At 36.6% G+C, this 15,596-nt stretch overlaps 1 protein-coding gene and 1 long non-coding RNA gene across 6 annotated transcripts in view; one reads left to right on the top strand and one right to left on the bottom strand.

Moving 5' to 3' along the window:
- The window catches only part of LOC126875939 (uncharacterized), a 174,079-nt gene that overhangs the window by 9,081 nt on the left and 149,402 nt on the right, over window positions 1-15,596 (top strand). For all 3 annotated transcript variants that reach the window (XM_050638869.1, XM_050638868.1, XM_050638870.1), the window contains exon 2: window positions 1,670-2,068. In XM_050638869.1, the coding sequence (XP_050494826.1) occupies window positions 1,906-2,068 (163 nt within the window). In that variant the 5' untranslated portion in view covers window positions 1,670-1,905. The remainder of the gene's footprint in view (window positions 1-1,669; window positions 2,069-15,596) is intronic.
- LOC126876175 (uncharacterized) overlaps window positions 5,958-15,596 on the bottom strand; it is a 78,399-nt gene continuing 68,760 nt past the window's right edge. For all 3 annotated transcript variants that reach the window (XR_007693989.1, XR_007693985.1, XR_007693988.1), the window contains one exon: window positions 5,958-15,537. This is a non-coding gene — a long non-coding RNA (uncharacterized LOC126876175). The remainder of the gene's footprint in view (window positions 15,538-15,596) is intronic.

Genomic DNA, 15,596 nt, shown 5'->3' with positions numbered 1-15,596 from the left:
TAAAAGAAAGTATTCGTCGTTAAATGGTAGTCTTTGTAAAGAGGATTTCATAATTTGTTCGTAGCTTTTGGCGGTGATATAGAAATATATCGAATGTTAAAACAAAATTGAGGGTAATTCGTACAATACTTTTTAAGGGTAAATAACCGTACGTTTTAAAAGAAGAAAATTTTGATGCGAGAAACTTTTGTCGTGAAGTTGAAAACTTTATCATTTCATTGGATATCTTTCCGTAACATACTATAATTACAAATACACTCGTAGAAACTATGTAGAGTACGTTGAATATTTTGTTTTCGAGAAGCGAAATACTTCGAACAGAAATTGTACATGTTAAGATGTTGTAAAATGTAAATTTATTTCTTGTGAAAGCTCGTTGACGGGCCATTAAATCGATAAAAGGTACAATAACTGTTCTTAACAAACCTTTCTTCTAGTTTGCTTCAACCTGGTTTCAAGCAAAAAACACGAAAGATAATCGTTTTCTCTCGAGACAACAGGATACTCCTTTGTCGCCAGTGAGCAAGCAATAACTTTATTACCGCTACTCGACATCGATCGCCTCTGCGGAACACCAATTCGACAGTTCTTGCGTCGTACATTTAAATACGTGGTATCGGTGTCCCCGCATCGATCTCCGGGCAAAATGTGAAAGGAAGCCCTAACAATGCGAGCGCAGGCTACTTTTACTTACGACCGCAACCGGCACTATCCTCCGGTTTGCCTCTAAATCGCCGATAGAAGCGATTTCTCTAACCGCAATAAGGACGACCGCAAATAGACCAACACACACGCTCGCGGCTTGCACGGCCGTACACGCGTGCACGTGAGCTCGCGTTCTCGTGTACATAAAAGAACCCGTGTATACACTACCGCTCAAAAGTATCCGTACATTTGCTTACTTTTGGCAAGATTTTTTTCAAAGAAGAAAGAGAAATATTATCAAATTTTATAAGTATTTTCTGTTTTGACAAATTTTTTGATGTTTGAATTATAAATTAATAAGAGCCTTTTATTTCGATTGAACGATTTCCGATGTTCATATGACAAAATATAATATCGCTACGTTTTCTAGTAGTTGGTTTGAATTTACAGTCTTGTGATTCCATAAGAAGATAGTAAGCATCGCTTCTAATTGCTAATTCATCGTTAATTTCTTCACTACCGATTAGTAGAAATCAATCAGTGTGCCGATACTTGTGGGCGGTAGTATACGTACTGGCTTTACAAGCTTCCCGCCAAAGACACAAAAAGACAGAGAAACGTCCTCGAGACTTCGACGAGAAAAAGAAACGAAAGTGTCTTTTTCATGCGCGTGCACGTATAGGATGTTTCACATAACGTCGTACCAACGCCTATGTGTTGATACTACATGAAAAAATAAATTATGAAATTAGAATGAAGTTTTCTTTTCCATGATTTAGCTTTCAAAGGAATTTATTTTTAATTGTTTTAATAGTTTGAGACCAATTCTTTCGAAGTTAGGTCTCGGACAACAAAATATTATTCTACGTTTTCCATCTATTTTTCCGTATAGACTCGCATTTCAGCCAACTCTGTTACGTTATGTGTAGCATTCTATATATAAGAGACAGAACATAAATCTCAATCGACGAGGTTATCTATCTCGCAGATGTATATTAAGAGCACAGCTTTGCTTGGCTTACAGGTCGGTGATCGGGTCTAAGAGGGAAGGAGAGGGGAGATAGAGAATATAGAAAAGAAAGAAAGGGTGCAAACATTTAGAGGCCGGGGTGTTAAGGCACACTTGGGTGCGGGGGTTGCGAGGTAAGAGAGAAAGAAAGAAAGAAAGAAAAGATACAGAAAGAAAAAGGGAAAAGATAAGAGAGAAACTGATTGGTATCCGGCTCTGCGTGTTACGATTGGGATCGAAAAGCCGGGAAGATGCTGGAGGTTCAGCGCTCGGACTTTTTAAGAGATGGAGGAACCTGCGACCCTCCTACCACCGATTTTCTACAACACGATTCGACCGGGGCTTCCGTCTCCGGATGGAAGCCCACTGAGAAAAGCGTCTCCTTCAATCGAGACGTCCACGTCAAAAGGATCGGTGAGTCCAGGCAATCACACCATATGGAAAGGAATAGCCAGCGAGACGGTAGTGCAGACGCGAGACGAGTTGGTTTAACGTTGCTTGACTTTCGTCGTACATTTTATCCGTCGTTGACAACTAATTCATCGGACGAAGATAAATTTTATGTTCATGTTTGGACGGTTTTTACTTGTTCTTTTCGTTTTTCTTATTTTTCTTATCATAGAAACATATATGGTAAAAAGAAGTGCAGTTTCTTGACGTTTAAAAAAGAACATTAGATATTCATATACAATATTGGAAACAAAAATGTACATGGCAAAAAGAGAAGTATGATTTATATTACTACTTTAAGAGGATATGGAAATAAAAGTATTTTCAAGATCGTTGGAGTACATTAAGATTAGAATTTTTAGTAACTTGGCATTTAGCTTTCTAATAATGCGTTGGCGAAATTTTAAATTTTCGTTGCACGTACTTGCCATCTATTGAATTTTACTGGAATTTATCATTTTCTAAAAATAGTTAGCCACGAGTTAGAAAAGGTCAAGGCAGAAATCGAGTATAACACTTAATTCGCACAGATGACCTCGAGAAGTAGAAAATGCAAGATTACGAGAACGATTGCAACGAGGACACGTGCTGTTGCGTTTCAGACAAAATACAACCAGGTCCTAGAGCGATCTTAGATTATGAAAATTGTTTCTGTCGAGCCGCTAGTTTGCACAGATGATCTCGAGTTCGTCAGGTATTTCTAAGAAACACACGCCTTCGCTAAAATCGTCAGTGTCCTGGAAGGATGTTAAGAATGCAAAACCCGTGTCTGATCAGATTAACTTTGTTCCATCACAAAATACTTTCGTTTTATCAGATCGAGCGTATGGCATGCTACAGTTCAGACATTTTTGTTTCTAAGATATATTACCTGGTTTAACATTGGAAAACTTTATTAAAAATTCCAAGAATAATAAGAATAATAAAAACAATAAAAATAATATTAACTATACTAAATGACATTACAGTTTACTATATTTAAGTACAGTTTACTATATTTAAGAATTTATTAGAAAATATAGTGAATTAATTTCTCCAGATAAAATTGTCGATCAATTACATCAAATGATATTAGATAGCATTTTGCCATGATGAGCTAGACAGATTACATATTAAAGATAGCAAAAACGATGGGGACGTTAGACCAAGATTATACGAGCTGTTATTACTTTGCCGTATTTAATTATACAAATTTCTGAAAAATTTCGAGATATATGAAATTATGAAATAAAAGATTATATACTTCGCGATAATTAATATTATTGGCTTGGTATACGAAGATTATAATTAATATGACTAATAAGTGGAAGTAAGAGGACGAAACCACCTGTCACGACGCGAAAGCGGAAAGTCAAGCAGCGCGGCACCGGCTCAAAACGTGTTCCGCCTAACTTATACCTAACTGTTCCAAGCTCGAGCTCTCTCGATATCGATGTATAACACATTTAATCAAGAGCCTGGCCGCTGACTAACGGCACGAATAATCGTTACGCTCTGCGATCGATCGCCGATCGATCCTCCTTGTGTGTGTAATCATTAATAATGTATCAGTAATGCCATTAATCGTGGTCTCTTAATAAATCCGCTGATCTCGTAACAATAACTATTTTTTCTTTATTTTTTTTTTTTCACAAATGTTTAAAGAGTACATCTCGAGACGATTGCAATTTTGTGCCCTTCAAACATACTCTACACGTAAAATTCTGTTAATAATCGATAAATATTGATTATATCAAAGACAACTTTATTTAACTGGATCTACAATTATTTATTTGTCTCGTGCTCTTTATCTTTTTTACTTTATTTTTTCATATAATATGTGGGCTCGTAATATGGTATTGGTGTGTGCGCGCTGGACTCAACCATTCCTCTGTTGCCATCAGCTTAATAATTAATTACATTAATGATCTCTCTGCCCCTTTTTCTCATTCCCCGCTCGAGCGTGTCGCGTGGATCGGCGCGCGTGTGCACTCGTGACCGATTCTCGCGCGTTCGGCCAGTAAGCTGTGCGTTGTAATACAGGGTGTGTATGTATATGTGCGTATGTGTTTATGTGTGCGTATATGCCGCCGTAATTGCGGCGGTCTGCTTGCCGTATCATCATCTAACGCACGTGTTAAGCATGTCGGACTAACGAGGGAACACAGGTAACCCGGATAATTCAGCCACCTCTGAAACTTCGTTCATTCGCAGATCGGAACAATTTGTGTGAAATCTACGATAGTATTATATTCGTTGATCGAATAAATAAATTTTGTTTCTCATCGCCGATTGGAAATTTCACAGAACTTTTATATTCGATCGTGTAAAATTTCAAGAAAATCAATTCCAATTTTTCGCGATTCTACCTTACGCTAGATTTAATATTTTATTCGATATTTTTTATCTTATACTAAAAAATTTAATTCACAAATTATGAATAGCTTTTGGGTATAGATCATTTGGAATAAAGTGTCGATTATGATTCAAACCACAAAATGTTAATACAAAGAAAAATGTGAAAATAATCGAAAGTTTGTTTGCAAAGTGACAATGTTTCAGAATTTGTTTTACTGTGTTCCTTTGTGCGCTACGATTTGAGAACAGCTAGGCGAAGATTAACGCGATGTTAAATTCGTTTTTACAATTTCAGCAGAGGCCGCTGCTGCAATGCAAGGCTCGTAAATTGTGAACGACCGTCGCGTGGGAATGTGAAAACTTCGAAGAAATTTGCATATTACAGAGAGAAAGAACGGCAATTTATATTATGCTTTTATTAAAATCCTCTGTTTTTTCAAGGATATTTCTTAATTTGCAACTTTCTTTCATAATAACAACGCATCCGCTATAGACAAAAATATTCTCAACGAATAATTATCATTTTTCTCCAGCCTATTAGGATACGGATATACATAAATACATGTCTACATAAGTACGTTAGATCCTATTTTGAAAATTACGTCTATTTGTTTCCTTCTGCTAATTTGAACGTATTATGTTATATTGTTACTGCGTTTATTGAAAAAAACAGATCTTAATTTCGCATTTCCATAAAATATATTCAAATATCGATACATCTGAAAAAATATGACAAAAAGATTTCTCCTAAAAATGTTAAATAGGGAAATTTTGAAATCCTACATTTCCAAGAATTCGAAATGTCAGGAAAACTTCACATTCTACACGCTTTCTACGAGTGTTTAAATACCTCCATAAGCAACTACAATGTTAAACGAAGTTCTTTCTGCATGTTGTTTTCGAATCATTCGGTAGAGAAAAAAGTCAATACTCTCTTATGGCAAACGGTATCAGGTTAGCCAAAGTGCGCACAACTCTGTCATTTCTTCCTTCGATTCAAATCACATACGTATCGTGTATTCTACTTGTGATTTACAAAGCAACCTTCGATCAATCGCTTGGAAGAGAGATCGATCGGTAACCTAACCTCGGTTAGTCGAGCCTAAGTACAGGAGCATCACCGATGAAGGAAGTTGGCGACTCTGGCAGTCAGTGATACACTGATACAATAATATCCCGCGAATACCGGCGTTGGAAAATTAATGGCCACTAAACACAGCTAACTACCTTAAGGTCCGGCCGGCGTTCGTATTATTTTATAGTTGGCATCCGCTGGGTTTACGACCGTCAGCGCCGGTGTGCCGGTCGTCGATTGTAGTTGCTCCGTTGCTGGAGGCGGAGGTAGTTATAGAACAGCCAGAGACAAGAGAATAAGCCGTTGATCGTGGTGCAAATAATCAACGTGTTTCTACAGTTAAGCTTCTTCGATCGAATTGGCTAATAACGTGGCAAGAACGGTTTTCAAACGTGTTCCAAATGAAATGCGTGTAAAGTGGCTACGTGTAATTAGGTAATTTTAAAGTATAATTAGGTAAATTTAAGAAGAAAAATTCTGAATAATTGCAGGTCATAGAATCGTTTTAGACGAAACCAAAATCATAGACAATACAGAGAATTTTTGGGAATAAAAGAGCATTAAAACAATACGAGTAGGGATTCTGATTATCAAATCGACGCTAAGTGTAATTCTAATTTGTTCTTACAAAATTATAACGATTCAAAATATCCAAATTCGTTTGTCTTAAAATCGTAATTTCTAAGTTATACGTGTCAGTGCTGCAATACGCGAACGATATGATATTAAGAGGAAGATTGAGAGACTTTACTTCTGCTGAAAGCTCGCGATAGATGAGTAATCGAGAAGACAAATAAATATTAAATCATTCGTAACGAAAACTTCGTACTTCCGTGTGAATAATTCCGATCTAGGAAATCTGTGTAAGGACTTTTGTTATCGATCAATGCGGGACAGGCTATTCTTTTCATCATTGTTAGGATCGTCAAGGTCGGGTGTCAACATCGCAAACAAGTGGTCAACGAACCTATCTCCCATTCACTTTTTACTCGCGACTCTCCGTGATTTTGTTCGTGATGTTTGTTTCCTCGACTTACAACGAACGTCCAACGAAGTAAAGGAAACAAAAGACGAATAAAAAAAAACGGGGTAGACAGACTTCTTTCTTCTATTGAAAATTGTTGTTGAAACTGAGATAATTGTGACAATCGAGATAATCAGGATGGATTTGATATAATTAAATTTGATAATACGTGATGGCGTGCCTGACTCTTAACGACACTTCTGGTTAAATGGCGTTGGCAAGTTTAAATTGCTCGCCGCTACGCAGGTTAAATTGCTCCTTTGAATGTTACGAGCCGAGACTAACTTAGGCAAATTGGATATCGTGCCCTGTTCGCACCGACATAGCGATCGCTTCGCGTCTCTCGAGACTTAACGACCTCGTTTCTTCGTTGTTTGTCGCTTAACGTTATGGATTTCAGTGTTAATTCCTGTGCTCATTGTATCATACCATACGAGGAATTTAATCTTCCTTGACTCTTACACATTTTCTTGCTTCTCAAGAGCGTGGGGATATTCTTCCTTTTTTGTATCGTTGATTTATATTTTCTGCGGGGTAAATTCAAAATCAAAAGAATTTTTTACCAACGAACTTTACTCTTTGTAACGTCATGTGACATAGAAATGATATACCTGTGTGGGAAAAAATGAAATTAGATTTCATTGCTCCGGCCAAATATTTCGACATTATAACGGTTTATTTAATCACTATACAGACAGCAAGTAGTCTATTTATTGGAAATGTTGGTTTCTCATTTTCAAATCACAGTAGGAAATTGTAATGAATTACGAGTAAACGACGTTCTGATTATAGAGAGTTTGAAGCTTTTTCTCCTATATGCTAATCGTATCTATGATACAGCATCTTTCTTAAAGCATTTTATGTTACTGAAATTATTTAAATATTAATTCTTACCAGCTTCCCGCTTCCGCTTGGTTCGATAAAAATTACAGATTCACTGCAACGTTTATAGATTATTCGTACGTTGAATTTAAAATTATTTTCTGATATTAATGTGTAGAAAAAGAGATGAAAATTGTAAATTCACGGGACGACAGCTTTTTTCTTAGAATACTGCATTTATCGCGAATAGCTACATTGCGGCGTGAGAGAAAATTGTTATGCAGAGACATGCATCGGTTCGTTTGTCCTCCATGTCCGACTTCTTCCTCTTTGTGAATGAACAAAACGCGGAGAATTCCAACTCTCGGTGCTGAGCGGCGAAAGTTACGAGGAGGACGATGTTGGACTTTATCAGATTGGAATCTAAATGCCACGAATCTAATTGTGAGTCGACCCATGGAGGACGATTTCGAAGTTCGCCGCATTAACCAGACGTGGGTCGTGGAGATAGTCTCGTGGAAGCGTTTCCAACGATTCTAGTTCTATAGAATTCTTATGATTCTTGTGATTCTTTCATCTCTTTATAACGTCTTTATAACGTGTAACTTAGAAATTACGTATTCATGTACCTATTTGTACGTATAGCATCTCCTTTCATTTGCTTGTCACTTCGCTACTGTGTTTCGATTGTCAGAACGTTCTTGCATGATAATTATAAATGGATTATAGACTGTTTTCTTACATCTTATAATTTTTTAGCATTCAGAATTTAGAATTTGGAATTTTTTAATTTTTAGGACTAAATATTATGTAATGATTCTGTGTATATAATAACCTTTCTTCATTTGGACGAAGTACAGAATTGTTCTGAATTCTGTAATTCTTTGGAAAAAAAATTTCTCTGAACAGATTGACTCACACATTTCATTAAATATCCATGGAAATATCTCTCGATTCTTTTTTGTATAAACTAAACCTTCACCTTATACAGTGTTTTCCTTAAAAAATTAATTACTTGTAAACTTTGGACGTTGTTAGTATCGACGATTTGAAGTCCATTTAGGAGTACGAATCTTTGGTTAATGATGCTAATGGACTCCAATTAATGTAATTAAAGAAAAGAGTTAGTTGCCCTTCCGTAGGTGTATTTTTCCTTAGTTATAATCTCCTAATATAGTAAATTGTACCAATTAAATCTCTTATGAAACATGTAGTTAGAAAATACACGTATGAAAAGAAAGATTAATTTTTTCCTCCATTCATTACTATTTTTAACGTTTAACTGCCTCTAATTGACACAAAAATGGGAGCAGATTAAAGCAAGAGGCGTGCAACTCGTAAAATCCAAATGTAAAAGACATTTCATGTGGCAATTACTTCATGCGTCTATTTCAAATATTTGCTTCAAGTTCCGCTACTAGCGCAGTCATCCTTAAAATACGCCGATTTCAATACCCGTCTCATTAAATTACGATATGACATAGAATAAACACATAGCTTCCTAATAAATAGTATTTTATTGACAATTCTTGCAAACATGCCCGTTCCTCTGCTATCAAACGTATAAATCAAATCTAATTACATGAATTACTTCTGCCCCGACGGGTTCAAATAAATAGGCTTCTGCTATACTCGTCTTCCTACCAACGATCATATACAATTTTCTAAAAACACCATGCCCAGTAAAATTTTCTGAAACATCCGCGAAATAAAATAAAAAGAGACCGAAATACTAAAATCCACTGATCAAACTACTGATTTCCTCTCATAATTTACTTCCGGCATAAAATTCCTCTTGTAAGGCAGAAAATTTATTCCAACGTACTCAAGATAAGATAAAAAAAAAATCCACTAAAATCCACTTATCAAGCCACTGATTTCCTCTTACAATTCACTTCCGGAATAAAATTTCTTTCGTAAGGTAAAAGGGATAAAAAGCGTTGGCGCGTCTTTACGCCGCAGGTTGGTAAAAAGTCTGAGCGCCGACCGATGCATTAGCGGCTACACCGTATTTCTTATTATCCCGCCGCGAGTTGTACTCTCTCTCTCTCGCTCTTTCTCTCTCTTTCTCTCCCTTTCTCCGTCCCTTTCTTCGCGTCTCGCAGTCTCCTCCGGCGTTGTCAATGCGGGCGGTCCTAAGAAGTCAGCCTAGTTGGCCGGTGCAACATTGCGTTCCTGCATGCACCTCGTCGAAGCTTGTTAAGAGGCCCTTGTGTCGTTCGCATTATCCCCGGACTGCCAGCGCGGCAGCGTTTCCTGATCGTCGCGTGCTCGAAACCGCCTTAAACTCGACACTACAGGGCTGTGCGTGCGTAACGGGGTGTAATACGGCCGGGGACCGTGCCAGCATCTTCGTTACTTTCCTAATGAACGTTGAAAGAGTGGTATTTCGATTCGATACGGCATTTTTTTGCTGCTTGAATGATTGGTATGTACCGTTCATCCTTGAGCAACATGGTCTTCAACGAGGTACTTTCAGTTATATGCCAAATTTCTTCTTGAAAAACTTCTGGTTGTACTTATTTTGGATCAGTTTTATCAAATCGTTGTAGTAGTACTGTGTTGAGAAAGAGACAGGATAACGTGCTTTTCTTATAGCAGTAACTAGATATGTTCTAGAATGGACATGTTTGTTGCTAACAAGATATAAGTGGTTAATACCATCGATACGTATTCTCAATCAGACAATTTGCAGTGGTAGATCGTCCAGTTTTATACAGGGTGGTTGGTAACTGGTGGTACAAGTGGAAAGGGGGTGATTCTACGCGAAAAAAGTTTTTTTAATTTTTTTTTTTAATTTTTCCATCGAGACAACGATCTACAGTGAGATCCGTTATAACGAGACGTGATAAAATGCACGCGTACCGAGCGAAAATTCAAAGTCGATTTTCTCGAAAACAAAGCCTGAAACGAAAAATTTTTGTTCTATATTTTCGACTTCTTTTTTCGCGTAGAATCACCCCCTTTCCGCTTGTACCACTAGTTACCAACCACCCTGTATAACGAGGAGATGTTACAGATTTTCTATTCTTTTCATCTCATTTTATTATAAAAGCACAATAATAACACATATAGTATACAAAATAAGGCTTCGTGATGTTTTACAAAGTACTTAAATTGCGATTGAATAGAGCTTCATTTAAGTAGTTTAATTCGGAAAATGAAAGTTACGATAATTTTCATATACATCAAAAATCAAGAATTGGAAATCATTTCAAAGAATTGTATAACTATTAGAGAAAATGAAATAAAAGTATCGAATCGATTTTACAATAAGCGTAAAACTTCTAAAGAAAGAGATTTAATAGACAGATTTCTAATTTACAGAAAGTTGTTTGTACACTAATTTTCCGAGGTTTCTAAGAAATCTCGTTTAGTTTGCACGCTTTAATAAAGGATAAAAAGGGTTTGCGATGCGGAAGAGTTATTTAACATAGTTGAGGGTATACTATCGTGTGTTACGCTGTGAGTGACAGGGATTAAATAATGAAAGGCGATCGTGGAATCGCGTGACACGGAAGAAACGGACGAAGAGATACAGACATTGATGCACAGACAGTGAAGGACTAGATGACTCTTCGAGTAACGCAACTCAATTAGTTTCGTGACGACACAGATAGGTTTACATAATTTTTCTATTTTTAAAAGGCGAGTAATTCTCTTCTAACAAATGCGTATCTTCTACTAAGTCGCGTTTTACTCTTTCTGTTAATTTCGTCGAACCACGGTATTATCACATCGCGTTTTTTATATTGCACCACTTTTTGTGACAAGTCTAAACAAGCTACACGGTGGCTACAAAGAGTATTTGTACAAAATTGTATTTATTGTAGCATTTACATAATAATGACTTAGGTTCAAGTATATTAAATTTCGCGTCACTTAGTAACTCTTTCTTCGTATGACAGACAATTAATACTCTGAAAGTAAAATGTATCAGTCGTAAAAAAATGTTTCATCGGAAAATAAGGGAATGTACAATTGTGACCTGGAATCTGAAAAAGGACCCAGTGTTCGAAAACAAATTTTTGAAAAGCAGTTGTTTTAAGATTTGTGCCACTTCGCTTTCCTCTTCTTCCTTTGTGTATTATATATTGTGTTATCGTAATATTTTAATTACGTTTTATTAATATAAATATTAATATCTTTTAGAACGAATTTAGAAAAAGAATTGCATACCTGTCTTATGTTATAATTCGATTTAAATCTCGATTTTTCAAACACGGGGTGCCATCTTTCATTCCAAATAATTTTTGTACATAATATGTTTTGTAATCGCCGCAAATTTTTCATAAATATGAAAATCTCCCGCGGCTGGAGGATTAATTATATAAGCTTTCGTGTTGAAAACTTTCTCAACGTTGCGCTCAGCCGCACTTATCGTTCTAACGACGCTAGTTAATCAGCGGAATGGAGGAAGAGTTTATGCGTGTGAAGCAACGCGTACGTAGGGCGTACGTGGGAAATTGTAAGGTGATAGCTCGCGCGTTACTTTATTTCGGCTCGGTGAAACATATCACCCAAGACGTGCTTTCTCCATTCGATCGTAATATAAATATTGCCAGGATTGCCGACTATGCACGATGGACTTTTCTATTCTGGTTGGCCATCGCCATTATCGGTAAAGTCAAGCGTGATGCCGCGTTTTCATGAAGCTCTGTTCGAGTAGATGAGCGTGAAGAATACACGAGGAAGTGCTATTACGTCGTTTGAGAGATATCGTTGGTCGAATGATCGCGTGTCGAATGGATCGGTGGCTATTTCTTGCTCGACCAACGCTCCACCGGATTTTCCAAAGAAAAGAACCTGAAACCTGGTCGTATTGATTTTAAAGCTGTCATATCTTGACCTTTACGTATTTGGTTCTGCTATAAATTTCGTTTTATTCACGATAGAGCTGAATTTGAAAACGGTCGAGAGAAGCTGTAAATAAAGTTCGAGAAATTCACGTTCAGTGATAACTAGATTGCAGATTTGTATAAATCTATGCAAAAATTAAACAATGTAAAAATTCATAGAATTCATACAATATAGAAAAATATATAAAACAATAGAAGTAAATTATTTCTTATAAGTTTTAAGAAATAAAACGAATCCACGGTTCAATGATAACTGAAACCTTCTCCAAAGAATATACCATTATCTTGATAGACAAATATTTATAAATCATACTAATTATTCACTAAATGCTAGTTTACGTAGTGTTCGATTTAGCGTAGCAATTCTTCCATAGGAAAAGTATTTTTGTTATTGATCACCGAGCTATTAATCACCGATCTAATACTTTACATAACAAATGTTTCAATTTATACTTAGCACTACTACTGAAATTAAGATTGGAGTTTCTGCGAGTAATAATCTTGTAGCGAAGTAACAAGAAAGTGAGGAATACAAATGGCCACCGTTTATTCGATCTCCGGTCTTCCACGTTGTCGATCAACCTTATCGTCTCATTCAGTTCAGAAGTACTTCCTTATGCCTTCTTCACACTTATCATTTCGCTGGATCGCTTCATAAAATCGAACATCGCACAATCTTGTAGCATTTCCCATAATTCTCAAAATTACAAAGCACGCATGTGTCTATAGTTTTTTGCAATACCTAAACCTTTATTTATCGCAAGTATGTATAAAATTTCCTCTAAAACATATGACGTAACCAAGCAATTACTATTGCTACAAATCGGCTAAAGTGTCTGGATATTTATGAGTAATCATCTATACTTGGATATTACCTACAGCTGCGTTGTTTACGTCGTATATGTTTCAGAGGAAATTTGACATATAGTTGAGACAAATAGAGGTTTTAGTGGCATTTATGTACTCATAAATGTTACTAAAATGTATGTAATAATAAATAAATTAATGGCAAATTGATGGCTAAAAACAAGACTTGTTATTCCCTTACAGAATTAATTAATTAGACGATGTTACTACGATAATAGTACACTAAAATTATAAATATTAGTAAACATATTAATTACAAATATTCTTTTATCTGACCAAGTTTAATCAAGAACTAATCTATGTGCACGCGTTCTCGACAAATTTCAAATTTAATTTCCCCGTAAACGATGCGTCGTGTGAAAAAATCTTCTACACTTTCGATTAATTTTTCCGCGTAGAATCATCCTGTAATATAATTACACCACCATTCATGCAAAACTTTGTATAAAACTACCGAACCACTCTACCAAGTACCGTCATTTTCCCTCAACTTTATCTTTAGTTTCTTCGCCGTATAACTTCGTCCTATCTGTCGGTAATTTTTTCCCTTCTATTGGCCACCCTGTTCTCTGGCTGATCCGCTTAGATCGGCATCCTTGGTTGCGTGCTAAGGGGTCTTAAGGTACACTACGATCAGCTGAAACGAGGAAGTGGCGAGTATCCAATGGACCGGTATCGTTCGAACGAAGAACGTGGAGGTCGCGCGCGAGCATCACTTTACCGTGCTCGTTCGAAGAACCACCGTGTAAGAGAGAAGGATAGAATCGGCTGGTTGATGCTGGCGTGAGCTGAACGTAGAAGGGTAAAGGAAAGGGATAAGAAGGCCGTGTAAATGAGACGAATTATGAGAACAGGATTAGCGATATCATCGATGGTACCTCGTATAAGGGCGAATACACAATAAATTACAGACACACTTGTCCATCGATTTACACGATGCTTTTTGTGCTCAGTACATAAATAATCTCTTCGTTTACACGTCACTTTTTATACACCGTCTTGGTTTTACTGAGAATATATTCAGATCAGAAAATATATTCCATGATATTTATAGCACTTGTCATATATCGCTATGCGAACAATTTATTATTCGGCCTCGCTAATAACATCGTTTTTGGTTAACTCGTAGCGATGTTACGTATTAAGCTGTACATAATTCACAAGTGTTTACACAAATATCGAAGATAATAACTTTGATTAAATTAACCCCTGTGCGTTCTTTGGATCATTTTTAACTGATGGAAAATAAGACACAAGCGTTCATACGTGTGATTTCTCGTTTCTTTTTATGCCAAATATTTTCTTTAAACGTTAGAACTCCTTTTCTCTATTTAGGTTCTTGTGAACTTTAATTCCTGTCTTTTTTGTTTAAAAACGTGAAATTAGTATTTCCATACTATATTACTTTTTCTACTACATTTTCATTTTAAATTTTCATCTACATAAAAAAAAGACACAGCGTATTCTATGAAAATCAAAGACCCAATGTATGTGTATCATTCTTCTCGATTATTCTACTCCAGGAATTTGTAAACGAGTTCGTTCCGTTGTATCAGCAAGATTTAAGCCCGATAGGTTAAGAGAAAAAAGCTCGATGCAATTTACAGAATTTTATTGGAAGAACCCGTTTCGCGAAACAGACAGCTGGACCACTCTCGTAAAAGTATCGAGTCTCGATCGTACGAATACCGGTGATCCGGTCCCTATGCGCCCCGGTGGCTTTTCATTCGGATCACATTTCGAAGTTGCGTTACCAGTCAATTTATCACCGGTCGACCGCTGTCCATGCTCTCGTTACGATTTATCGCGAGGGCATTGTATTTATCGTAACGAAAGCGCGCGAATCGAGCTAAGATTTATAGTTACATAATAGCTATTTCGGCGATGATTTATCTGAAATAAATTGGGTTACCGACCGAACGTTTCATCGATATACATATATTTTTCCTGAGATGTGGTCTAGGGTTTTCCTATATAAAAATGGAAACCGTATATTTTTACCGAAACCGAATTTTAATCAGTACTTCGACATGTTACAATTTAAGACTTTCCAAGGATGGAAGTCGTCTCTAATGGAAATTATATCCTGACTTTGATCCAAAAAATTGTTGCGTTTCAATAAAGAACATTCATACGATGGATAAATATCTAATAGCTGCTGTTTTTCAAGCACGTTCCTTTAGATCCAAACAACAAAAATATCGACTGGTTTTCCATCTCTCGCTACCATTTTATGAAAACTGTAGACTCAATGGTAAATCAATGTAGAATCTCTTTCCACAGTACGTCGTCGATTATCTTCATTAGGCAGCCAGGATACAGTGCGTGCAGGAATTCGTTCGTGCGCTATTTCTCGCGTGCCAGGCTTCGCCAACTCAAGACCGCAAGGACGCCGTTTAATCGTGCGAATTTTTATTTTTCAATCGCCGATACGTATCTCGTTCGAGATCTGAAATCGAGTGAACGGAGATAAGAAAATAACGCCATGATTTATGTATTCATTTTCCA

Source organism: Bombus huntii, chromosome 2 (genome assembly GCF_024542735.1).
Source record: "Bombus huntii isolate Logan2020A chromosome 2, iyBomHunt1.1, whole genome shotgun sequence".
Lineage (NCBI taxonomy): Eukaryota > Metazoa > Arthropoda > Insecta > Hymenoptera > Apidae > Bombus > Bombus huntii.
This window is presented reverse-complemented; position numbering and strand designations above follow the sequence as displayed.